General features: G+C 42.5%; 1 protein-coding gene across 2 annotated transcripts in view; it reads right to left on the reverse strand.

Moving 5' to 3' along the window:
* PDE8A (phosphodiesterase 8A) overlaps positions 1–11,470 on the reverse strand; it is a 266,963-nt gene extending 255,493 nt beyond the window's left edge. The window contains exons 1-2 of one of the 2 annotated variants that reach the window (XM_069098725.1): positions 11,057–11,470; positions 9,742–10,877 (exon numbers count right to left, since the gene is read on the reverse strand). In XM_069098725.1, coding sequence (XP_068954826.1) covers positions 9,742–9,999 — 258 coding nt within the window. In that variant the 5' untranslated portion in view covers positions 10,000–10,877; positions 11,057–11,470. Of the gene's footprint in view, positions 1–9,741 lie in introns of both variants that reach the window. The other variant, XM_069098726.1, reaches the window with a different exon arrangement.
* Between the last annotated feature and the right edge of the window lie 1,615 nt (positions 11,471–13,085).

Genomic DNA, 13,085 nt, shown 5'->3' on the forward strand with positions numbered 1-13,085 from the left:
AAGGAAGGAAGGAAGGAAGGAAGGAAGGAAGGAAGGAAGGAAGGAAGGAAGGAAGGAAGGAAGGAAGGAAGAACATTTGAATTGGTAAACTTACTCTTGGATTGTAGGTTTTAGTTGGTTATCCACTTCCCTCGGAAATGCAAATTAGCTGATTAATGCTCATTCTCAGCTCTTCACGACCTCCAGTCCATAAACTTTAGAGATTCTTTTCAACAGAAAATCCTAACTCAGTATAAATTGTTCTTGGTCTGCAGTAACTGTAACCAGAACAATAAAATACCAAGCATAGAATGAAATCCAGTCTGGGTCAGCTCTGACTCCTGTATCTTCAAGCCAGAAGATCCTACAGTATAAAGTCCAAACTCTTTACATTCTAATTTCTTCAGTCTAGTTCCATTCTGTCTCTCTAACTTCATTTCCCTTTACAACTAACATAAAACTGGCATTTCCAGGTACACTGTCTACTCAGTGTCTCTGAAATGGTCTGCTCTATATCACATCCTTTAGCTAGCTTTCTGCAGTCCCAAATCTGACCTTTCAGGGCCCAGGCCAAGTCCCATCTTTTCTATGTGGCCTTCCCTTACAACTCCAGCCTGGCGTGATCTGTCTCTCACTGTAATCACTGTCAGTGCAACTCGGTTGTCATTTAATCTTAGAATGTCAGCTCTGGATAAGAACTTTAGTGATCCTCTAGTCCAAACTACTTTTTTTTTAAATAGATAAAAAACTGAGACTCAGCAAGGTAAGGTGATTGGTCACAAGTAGTAGAAGCAGCATTTGAACCCAAGTTCTCTGACTCCAAGACTAGGGCTCTTTATACCCCATTACCTCAAAGCTGCCTCTTTGCCTGGGTAGGAATGGAAGGCAGTGAAGAAGAAATTGGTGCCATAAATGGAGAGAATATGAATCAGGAGTCAAGAAGCTAATTCAAGGCTGTCAGACCTGGTGGGCATCCATCATCACTTGTCTGTCCACCCAACCATCATCCAAGAATTCCAGAGACAGTATGGCCCCTAAAGGATGGCCAGTGAAAGGAAATAAAAGCAAATCATATACTCTCTGTTGCTACTGCTAGTATTGACATGCCAGCATTTAACTTTATGTATATATGTCTTCTTGTTTCAACTAAACTGTAAGCTCCATGAAGGCAGGGACTCTCTCCTATACTCCTGTTTTCCCAGAATTCCTAGCACAGTGTTTTATACATAAAAAGTGATTTATAAATGTGTTGAATGAATAAATGAATGAATGAAAGCCTGTCCATAAAGCATATTTCTATAGTGACTAGGGCCTTGGATTTAGATTCAAGACAAATGCGGTTCATATCTTAGCTCAGATAGTTATTGGTTGTATGACTCTGGACAAGTCCCTTAACCTCTTTGAAGCTTGGGATTCTCATCTATAAGACATGAACACCAAAATTCTCACCAACCTCACAGAGTTGTTTTGACAGTCAAATGAGGTGTATAATCAAATGATTTATGTGATCAAATAATGCACATAAAGAATTTTGCAAACCTTGAATTCCTATATAAATTCAAACTATTATTAAACTTGGCGTATTAGAAACACACCTGACTTACATTGTATAAGCTGAAGTCAGCATCTGCAGAAAGGATGGAAGAGAAGGAGTTAGCCTTAAGGCTGAAATTTAAATATTAAAATGCTGAAGTGGAGGTAGTCAATTCTCACCCTAAAATTTGGAAGAATTCTCAAATACTGCTAAAAATCAGAAATGTACAAATGCCTAGTTGTTTTTTAAATACTGAAATGACGTTCACAACTCTGACCCTGAGGTACTAAAATGTGTTCCCTTTGAATCATCAAGGAGTAATGATAAGTCAGATTTTAATGCTAAGTGTATTATAATCTCTTTATATTGATAATCCATGTAGCATTCAATTAATCAGAATACGCAGTTAACCATCAGATCTCCATACATAGGGGAGATACTTTAGTTTCTTAGTTTATAGAGCCTGAGAAGAGGTATCCCTACTCCAGGTTCTGACATCAGTTATCTAGATGACCTTGGGTCAGATAGGTGGTGCAGGAGAGAGTGATTTGCCTAGGGTCAGGAAGACTTGAGTTCAAAGCTAGCCTCAGTAACTGTAACCCTGGGCAAGTTACTTAACCTGTCTGCCTCAGTTTGCTCAACTGAAAATGGGCATGAGAATAGCACCTCCTTCACAGAACTTCTGTGAGAATCAAATGAGGAGCTATTTGTAAAGCACTTAGCCCAGTGCCTGGCACATTGTAGGAGCCTAATAAATGACTTTCCCATTTAACTTCTCTGGGTCTCCATTTGCTCATCTGTTAAAAGAAGGGACAAGATGGCCTCTAAGGCCTAAATCCAACTCTACACCTATGATTCTGTGGTGCTCCATGAAGTTAATCTTTCTCCCTCCTTCTCACACTACCCCCAAACTCTGTCCTTCTGTTCCTCCTTTTCCACTGCTTCCTTTCCATATGTTTCCTAAATATGCTCAGGCCTCCTTAATTATCCCCACCATCCTCATAAAAAGCCTTCTCTTGACCCTTCCTCCATCCATCTATCTCTTCTCTCATTCTCTGCCCCTTCAGTGCCAAATTTCATGAAAAAGTGGTCTACACCCAATGCCTCCATCTTCTCATCACCCCCTCTTTCCTCAGTCCCCTGTGATGAAGCTTCTGATCCCTTCTATTCTAATGAATGTGCTCTCTCAAAGGTTACCAAAAACCTCTTACTTACTAAATCCAGGGTTTTAGTTATCTTCCTTGGCCTCTCTGAAGCCTCCCATGCTATTGATCTAATTCTCCTCTTGGATACTCTTCTCAAGCTTCAAAAACTCCACCTTCTCCCAGGTCTCTTACCACCCTCCCTTCTTCATGGTTCCTTAAAGGGAGAGTCTGCAAAGGTCCTATCTTTGGTCCTGTGCTCTCTCTCTTCTTTCCCTTGGCAAGTGTATTCACTCAGCCGGCCTCAACTACTCCTTTGCCTGGGTGCTGAAGGTGAGAGTGCCAAGGTAAACAATTAACTTCTGCAAAGTTGAAGATATAAAATAAACCCACATACATGATCAGCATTTCTATATACTACCAACAAAATTCAGCAACAAGGGACAGAAAGAGAAATTCCATTTAAAATAACTGCAGGAGCAGCTGAGGTGGCACAGTGAATAGAACACTAGCCCTGGAGTCAGGAGAACCTGAGTTCAAATCTAGCCTCAGACACTCAACACTTACTAGCTGTGTGACCTTGGGCAAGTCACTTAACCCCAATTGCCCTACCTTCCCCCCTCCAAAAAAAGGACAAAAAATAAAATAAAATAACTGCAGTATAAAATGCAGTATAAAATATAATAACTGCAGTATATAAATGCAGTATAAAATACTTGGGAGTCTATCTGCCAAGTCAAAACCAGGAATTATATGAACACAATTATAAAACATTTTTTACACAAATGAAGGCAGATCTAAACAACTGGAGAAATATTAATTGCTCATAGGTAGGTCATTCTACCTCAATTAATTTGTATTTATTCAGTGCCATACCAATCAAGTTGTCAAAGAATTATTTTATAGAACTAGAAAAATAGTAATAAAATTCATCTGGAAGAACAAAAACACAAGAATATCAAGGGAATCAATTTTTTTAAAAGGATAAGGAAGGTGGCATAGCTGTTCCAGATTTCAAACTATATTACAAAGTGGTAATCATCAAAAAAATCTGGTACCAGCTAAGAAATAAGAGTGGTGGATCAGTGGGATACATTAGGTACACAATACCCAGTAGTAAGTGACCATAGTGCTTTACTTTGATAAACCCAAAGATTCAAGATTGTAGGGAAAAAAACTTCCCTTTTGTCAAAAATTGCTGAGAAAACTGGAAATCAGTTTGGCAGAAACCAGTCATAAATCAACACTTCACATTATATACCAACATTAGGTCAAAATGCATAAATGATTTAGACATAGAAGGTGAGATCATAAGTAAATTTAGGAAGCATAGAAAAATGTACCTGTCAGATCTATACATAAGGGAAAAGTTTATGACCAGACAAGAGGATAATGGGAAATAAGATAAATAATTTTAATTACCTAAAATTAAAAAGGTTTTACACAAACAAAAGTAATGCATCTAAAATAGGAGGAAAACAGGAAATTGGAGGGGGAAATTGCAGCAAGTTTCTCTATTTCAGGCCTCATTTCTCAAATATCTAGGGAAAAAAGCCAAATTTATGAAAATAAGAGCCATACCCCCATTGATTAATGATCAAGGGATATGAGCAGGCAGTTTTCAGAAGAAGAAATCAAACCTATCAATAGTCACATGAAAAGGGCTCTAAATCAATACTTATTAGAGAAATGCAAATTAAAAGAGCTGTAAGACATCACCTTACACCTATGAGATTGGCTAGCATGACACAAAAGGAAAATGACAAATGTTGGAGGGGATGTAGAAAAATCAAAATATATTCACTGTTGGTGGAGTTGAGAACTAGTCCAGCCATTCTAGAGAAAAATTTGGAACTATGCCCAAAGGGCTTTCATCATACCCTTTGACCCAGCAATACCTCTATTAGGTGTGTATCCCAAAGAGATCAAAGAAGAGGGAAAAGGCCCTATTTGTACATACAAAAAAAAAAAATTAAAGCAGCCCTTTCTGTGCTGGCAAAGAATTGGAAATTGAGGGAATGTCCATCAAGTGGGGAAAGGCTGAACAAGTTGTGATGGTTCTAATGATTGTGATGGAATACAATTGTGCTCTAAGAAATGACAAGCAGGATGGTTTCAGAAAAGCCCAGGAAGATTTAGAGTGAACTCATGCAAAGCAAAGTGAGAAGAATCAGGAGAACACTGTACACAGTAACAATGATTTTGTAAGGATAATAAACTGTCAAAGACTTATCATGTTTCCCCGATAATAAGCCCTACCCCAAAAATAAGCCCTCCCCTTACTGTGTAAGATTCCTCTAAAATAAGCCCTCCCCCGAAAATAAGTCCTATTGAGATTGCTACTGTAGTGAAGGTGATCCCCTGCGCTACATGCTACATTACGGTACCCTCTGTATGCACCAACCCCCCCCCCCAGGTGAAACGCACGCCGTGCTCCAAGCTGCATCCAATCAGAGCTGCAGCAGTGAGTGCGTCATCCTGTTCTTCCCCAGTGATTTGCTTGCTGGCGCCATTGAGAGCAGTGCTGCGGAGGAGAGCTGAGGCAGGACAACATAAGCCCTCCCCTGAAGATAAGCCCTCTGGTGTTTTTCTTTCCAAAAAAATTAATAAGACAGTGTCTTATTATCGGGGAAACACGGGTAGCTACTCTGATCAAGATAATGATTCAAGACAATTCCAAAGATCTATGATGAAAGATGCTGTCTACCCTCAGAGAGAACTGATGAACTCTGAATGCAGAGCGAAGCATACTTTTTCCCTTTATTTTTATTATTTTATTTTGTCCTTTCTTTCATAACATGGCTAATATGGAAATATGTTTTGCATGACTTCACTTGTATAAATGATATCAAGTTGTTTGCATTTTCAAAGAAAGGGAGGAGAATAAGGGAGAAAAAGAATTTGGAACTCAAAATTTTTTAAATGAGTGTTAAATTTCACATGTTAATTGGGAAATATTTGAATAAATAAAAATGATTTTTTAAAAAATTTAAGAGTGCCAAGGTTGTAGAAAAAAAATCATAGTGAACTTGGAGGCAGGGAATCTGGGTCCCAGGTCTATTACTTCCTAGTTATGTGACTTCAATTTAGTCATGTTACCTTTCAGAGTGCCAATTTCAAAATCTATAAAAGGTCATAAATAGTATGTATGCTACCTTTGTAAAGATTTTATGAGATCGTGTATGTCAAATGACTTGTAATAATAAAATACCAAGTGTCTACTGTTACTGTGAGAGGCAGTGTGGTATAGGGCTTAGACCATTAGATCTAGGGTTCAGAAAACCTTCCGATGTGACTTTCTATGTGATCTTGGGAAAGTCACCTGATCTCTTTGGTTTCAGTTTCCTCATCTGTAAAATGAGGGTTGTCCCAGATGTTCTTCTATTTCTAAATTCTCTGATCCCTCTGCCCAGCTCTGATCTTTCTTCCAAGCTCCAGACTGACATCAAACTATCTACAGACTTCACATTGTATCTAAATGTTCCACCAGAGGCATTTCAAATTTACCACGTCCAGAGATGAGCTTGTGACCTTCCTCCCCAGCCTACTTCTTCTGACTTCATGATTTCTCTTGCTGAAATTACTATTTACCATTTCTTTTGTGTTCAAAATCTTAGTGCTCTCTCTGAATCTCCCATTTCTTACCTCCCATGTTCAATCAGTTACCAGCTCCCATCAATTCTCATTTAGAAAGCTCTCTTTTATTAGGCCTCTCCTCTCTAGCCCCACAACTACCACCTTAATATGGGCCTTCATTACCATCCTCCTGGACCAAGAATGGGGAACATTCGACCTCAAGGTCAAAGTATGGATTCAGTCAAAGGGATACATGTGGCCTCGAAGCTATGGGTCCCTGACCCCTGTGGACTATTGCAATATTTTCCTCAGACAAGTCTTCATTCTCTACAATCTACAATCTACCTCCAGAATAATATTCTGCATGCATAAATCTGGTCATTTCTCTCTTCTAAAAGCTTTCTATTGTCTATTAAGTAAGGTTCTGATTCCCTTTCCAAGGTTTTTCATAAGCTGGTGTCACCTTACCTTTCCAGTCTTATCTCATACTTCTATACATGTGGAATGTTTGACCCAAATCCCTATTTCATAGAATTCAGGCACTTTTAAATTCATTAAAAGAAAGTTTTTAAATCAATTAAAATTATGTTGTAAGAAAAATATAATAATAGCTCAATAAAATAGTCATATATAATTATTTTGTTAAAATGCACTAGTTTCTAATAACTGCCTCCTCTGAATGTTTACACTAGTTTTCAATTCCTAGAAAATATTTGTTATCTTAAATAAATGAGTGTACTGAACCTTAAAGATAGGAATAAATCTGGGTTTTCACTGTCATAGGGACATCCTTGGTGAGGAAATTCTTCCTGTGAATGCAGACCACCTATTATATAACTTACTGCCTAATAAGACTAGTAGCAAAACACAGAGAGGCAAACCTAGACACCTGTTGATGAGGCAAAGCTAAGCCAGGAATCAGAACCCCTGGCTGCCTCTTCTGCTTTGTGTTTCTTTCTCTGAATATAAGTGATTAAACAGTAACCCTCAGAGGGCCTGTTCTAGTCTTAGAGGAAACCTGAGTTCAAATGGAAGGGATTTCTGAATCCCTAAGTAGAAATGAGTTTCACTGAGAAGGCTCTCCTCCAACTTCTACAATACCTCTCAGAAAAGAAAAATCAATACCAAACAGGAAGATGAGCTAAAGCCCTGAGCTGGATTAAAGGTGAGATTTCCTCAGGACCAAGCCCATTCTCTATAAGGCCAGAGCTAGGGGACCCTAAGGAACTTGTTCTTACACTAGTTCCAGAATTAATGGTTATCAGGAAGTCAAGGGAGCAACCATTTACTGAACACCTCCAACATTCAAGATTCTGTACTAAAGGCTGAACGATAACAACAAGAAAAGATGATATAGTTCCTGGTCTGGAAGAGCTCATAGTCTAACGGAATCTTATGTGGGATCCTTCTAATTCAACAAACATTTACTAGAAAAGTGTTGTGTACACCAGTGATACAAAAATAAAAAAGGAAATAGCTCTTGCCCTCCAAGAGCCTACATTCTACTAGGCGGAGATGGTCTAAACATGTCTGAGCTTATAAACCCATGACCATATAAACATTTACTACTTAAGTTTTAGTCAAACAGTACCTTTTTTCAAAATGGCTTTTCTGGCCTGAAAGTTCAACATTTGCTAGGCCAAAATCATTTTTGGTCAAAGTTTAGAAGATGATAAAAGTCTTTCAACACTTGCCTAATTGACATCATTATCTAACAAATACAGCCTACCTAACCAGTGATCTTAAAACTACTTAAGCTTATTTAAAATACCATCAAAGATGTACTTTAGCCCATTTATATACGTATATTGATACATAAGTATATACACATATACATTTTTGCTGGCAAAAATGAATCAGTCTTGATAGAGTAAAAAAGTAGTTTTTGAAATTGGTGCCATTTTCCCAGACTCTTTTGGAAAGGACAGAATCAAGCCTTTTGGATTTGATACCAGCACAAGGTGAAATCCTCATGTAGAGGAAAGAAACTCCTTCAGCTGTATTATGCAACCATTAAAAAAAAAGATTTCTTACTTTCATAAGGAAAGCGTATTTATCGTGGTTGTTGTGGCATGGGACAGAAAATGAAGCATAGCCATAAATATCAAACTTGGATGGCCTTTAGTCCTCACTGAGCAAAGAAAACCAAGGCGATTTTGCAAATGGCATTTTTTTTAAGTCATGATGGTTTCAAATTATGGGTCTGAGGCCATGCAAAATTTTTGTCTTCATTTTTAAGGAAGGTTTGGGCAAGTTGTAGAGAACTGCATGAAGCCATGTATCTCAACTAAAAGACATTTTCCCTTATTTTTTCCTTCCCTTGTCTTCCCTCCCAAATAGCAACCAAAATAAAGTGGGGAAAAAACAGAAAATTCTGCAAAACTTGAACTAAACGCAAATAACAGGCAATGAGCTTCTATCCTGTGATTTCAAAGTTAAAGTTTCTCCCCAAATGTTAACTTTGCCCTGCTGGGTGCCATGAAATGACGTATCTTCTATTCTCTATTCCTATTTTTTTCTGATTAGATATATATTATTAATGCAATATTTATACAGATACATCCGAATCTTAAGTAGGTACAAGGAAATGGACCTGATGTTGCCAGGGAACTGAACACCTGATGTTTCTATAGAAAACGAAGATACTTTAGTTGCCTGAGTGAGGCAACCAGGGAAAAATAAAGTGTTGCACCGCTTTACACACCCAACTGCACAAGGCCAAACACCCCTCCCCAGCCCCCCAGAGAGTTGTGATGATAACAGAGTAACCATGAAAACAAAAGAGCACACACGGTTTGTAATAGTTTTCAAGAATGGAGTGCAGGCAGTTCCCTTTACCTATAGGTGCAATCTGCTACAGCCCCCAACCTCACCCCCTTCTTCTAAAACACCAATTCATCGAAAGGGAATTTAAAATGTTACAAGGATATTTCTGGGTCACGCTCCATTTGTATCACCGTGTTTAATCACTGGACATTTCCAAGATATTTCTTGATCTCGACTCTCAGGAATTTCTATCAGACACTATATTAAGGAAAGTGGGTTCCATAGGCAGGGGTCAACCATCTTTTTCTGTGCCAAACATACTTTTGAGATTCGTGAAGAAAGCAATTGAAAAACTATTCAGGAAAAAGATACCTATTTGCAGTACAAACCATAGAAACTCCAGCGCCGTGGCTTGTTGTGGGTACAATCAAGATCACTTTTTAATTAGAGGCAAAGTCAAGCCTAAGCATAAGAGGGAAACTTTAGTGTTTCCCCAGGCTCCACACTTCATGTTTGAGGGAGGGAGAGTTCTCAGAAAAAGCTAAAGTTTCACCTCAGAAAGTGTCAGTGAACCCGAAAAACGATACACAGAGCTGATATAAAATGTCACACACAGTCCCTCCCCATAAAACAAGCTACAGAGTAGCTGGGGGGGGGGGGAGGGAAGAAAGGAAAAAAGAAAGAAAAAGAAAGCCCTTCCAAGAAAAATTAATGTTTCTGTCTGGTAGCCTTTTTATTTTTTACCTTAATACTGGACCTGCTGGTCTGGGTCTCCGTTTCCATGCTGTTCTCCTGCCTGTCTTTCTTGGACGCATTAGTCCGCACTTTGTAAGTGGACGTGTTAGGGGATTTGATGAATAATCCGGGCATAGGGTTGCTGTTTTGCAGCTGCTGAGACATGGTGGTATTGCTCTGGTTGGGGGAGATAGAGTCCTCGGACTCTTTGCCACTGTGGTACACCACCCTGCTGTCAGAAATGTGGATGCTTGGAGCGCAGCCCATGCTTTCAAGTCCCTTCGGACGCAATTTTCTAAATCGACTTTTGCTTCGATCCGCTGGATTTGGTCTCGGAATTCTCAGCTTCTCAAGGGTCTGTCTAGCTAGTCCTTCTTGTCATCCGCTGGGCTCGAGGGCTGTGTCATTATGAGTTAACCTCAGCGAGCAAGGAAACATAGCCCTTTTCTACTTCTTCTGGGAGCGGGGGCTTCTTGGAACTTTAATGGGAACCGGGAGGGGGGCTGTGGGGAAATGAAGCGCAGGCCGAGCTGCACATCGTTGCCTACAACGTTCAGCGGGCAGGGTTTGGGGCAGGGTTTTTCTCCCCCCCGGGAGAAGTCAACAAGCCCCTCTGACTTAGCGAGTGTGGTTCTCGGCAGTGAGCGCTCCCATTTTCTTAAATTAAATATTAAAATCCCAGAGAAGCAGTATTTTTTTTTTAATTTCACAGTGTTTCAAGAGGATTTCGGAACGGGGTCTGGGACAAGGGGTGGGGTAGGGTGAGGGAAGGAGATCCCTGCTCTTCCACACCCCAAGGACTAAACTGGCAATTTTCTTCCCACGAAGTTTAACTGTAAGAGACGCTACTACTCTTTGCTGGGGGTTGGGGGAAGTGAAACCCCCTTGGATTGCTCCCCCCTCCACAGTTAAGAGACTAGCGCTCACGTTCCCCTCCAATGCATGCTCCCTCCTTTCCTTCTCCTCCACCTCCTCCTTCCTCCCAAGAGCGGCGGCGGCGGCGGCGGCGGCGGCGGCGGCGGCAGCGGCGCAGACTGGCTATTGACATGCACACACTATCCTCTTGGCAGCAGCTCCAGAAGGCAGATTTCCCCTCCGAAAAGCAGGTTTACCCTGCAAAGCATTCCATCCAGCGGTGCCAATTCCTGGAGTAGAGGAAAAGAAACACGGGAATCCCGTTTCAGTGCATGTTTGCCGCGCAAATAGAATAAAATAGGTGGGGTGTGTGGGACGGAAAGGGGGAGTGGGGGAAGAGTTCAGAGCTTCAGTCTTAAGAAAATGCTAATAACGCTGAAGACGGGCAGGAACAAAAGGCTGGAGATACCCCAGCAGCGAGCGTGAAGGCAGGTCTGTAATGCATGCGGGGCCCACGATGTTTCTGGTCCCAGAGATGATGCATACACGCAAATCTGTTGGAGTCCCTGGCTCTGCATGGAATGAATTAAAATGGCGAGACGTTTAATGCTCGGGCACAGAGCCTGCGTTGTGCAGCAGAGATGCTGCTTCTGCCTCTTCTTCCCTGGTTTCCCCTCCAAGGGTGGAGGGGTGGCCCCGCTCGCAGGGATGGTGCCCCGCACCCCCTTGAAATGCCCGGTGAATCTCTGCCAGGTTGTTTCCCCGTCCCAGTCTCTGCCCCAGGGTTTGACAGCAGCACGTCCAATCAAAGCACCCGCAAGAAGTGACCTCCAGCCTTTACTGGCGTCAATGCAAAACAGCCGGTGTAGCGCCGGAGCTTCCTACTAGTGGAGCCAAACCTGCCCGAGCTACTGAGCATGCCCAGGGGGAGGGAGGGGGGTCAGAAAGCTGCTGGGAGCCCTCAAGAGTCTCTCCAAAGCGGCTTTTCTTTTTTCTTTTTGCCCCTGTCCCTGTTTTAGCCCTTCCAGGGGGAAGTAGTGAGGTGAGAACCACTGTTGAATTCCACACCTCCTACAGAAGTACAGTATCCCTTCGAGACCATCTCGCCCCAAATCCTCTTTTTACAGAAAAGGAAACTGAGGGCCAGGGAGACTGGGCGGTTTGTACAAGGTCACGCTGGTTGGTTGCACGGTTTGGGACGAAAATCCAGTTATCCGAACTCCAAGAACAGCAGCTCTCTACCCAGTGTGATGTCTCTTTTGAACCTTACTCAGACCTTCCCTGTGTCCCGGAGTTAGATTTCTGTCCTTAAGGCTGGCTTCAGTTAAGGGTCAGCTGACCATAAACCCAGGGGTCGCGGGAATATTCTGTTTATAGGACTGCCAGGAGGTGTCCTTCCCCCTATGTCCCCTCGTTGGGGGGCGACTAAGAGGGCGAGACTAGTGAAGGAGGAAGAAGGGAGGCGAAAGGCAACATTTGGCACTCCCCGGATACTAACCCGGGGTTTTGAAAACCGGGGTCTTACTCCAAGGTCTGTCACGAAGAAGTTGTATGACCTTGGGCAAGTCACTTCTTTCTGGGATTCAGTTTCCTTCTATATAAAAGGTAGGCTCTTGGAGTAGATAATCTCTAAGGCCCCTTCCGGTCTGCTATTCCATAATATCTGAAATAAATGTTTATAATGAGGGGTAGCAGAGGCACGGCTTCTGTCTCCCGCCCCCTCCCCCAAAATAGGATGCCTTTCACGCTCCCAAAATTGTCTCCCTTGAAACAAAACTCTTGAGTGCTGCTGGCCCCACGTCCCAAGCCCCTGCTTCAGGAACATCCGCGGCAAGCCTACTCCGAGTGGACCAGTCTTTCCCCCAGGGTCCTCGTCCTAGTCTCCGTCTCCTCCTCCTCCCGTTCCTTCCTCCCTCCCTCCCCCTTCTCCAGTCCACACCTTTTCCTAGTGCGGTCCCCGAGTTGAACCCTCTATTCCGCTGGGCTCCCTCCTCCCAGCCCAGCTGCTGCGAAGACCCGGAGAAGTGGATTTTACAAAGTGCTCCAGCTCCCTGCCTGGAGCCCTTTCCTCTGTGGCTCCAGCGGGGAGCTGGGCGCGCCCTGCAGCAGGGCTGGGTTCCGATCGCCAACTGGTTTTGCACTGGGCTGTGGGACGCTCAGTGGTCCCAGAGCCAGGGGCGGGCGTTCGGCCAGCCAGGATCCTCCAAATCTGAGAGGGAAACGTTATCCCTAAACGCCTGCTGAGAACCAGGCACTGGAACCGGGCGGCCTTGTTCGCTCCCTCCGGTGCCTTGCTTCGGCGCACGAATTCTCAGGGTCACAGCCAAACAACCCCAATTTGTTCACTTACGAATAGGGAGTGAACAGTTAGCCTTTTGTGCTTACAGAGCCCCTATTCCTCACTGGCTAGCGGTTCGAAAAAAATTCCAGAGTAGTCTGGTCGCTTGGGGAATTCGAAGCCCACCCGCCGAAAGCACTCTAGTTTCCCCAAGTCCTAT

Source organism: Petaurus breviceps, unplaced genomic scaffold (assembly GCF_028583685.1).
Source record: "Petaurus breviceps papuanus isolate PSGF00001 unplaced genomic scaffold, PetGlider_PUasm1.0 37, whole genome shotgun sequence".
Lineage (NCBI taxonomy): Eukaryota > Metazoa > Chordata > Mammalia > Diprotodontia > Petauridae > Petaurus > Petaurus breviceps.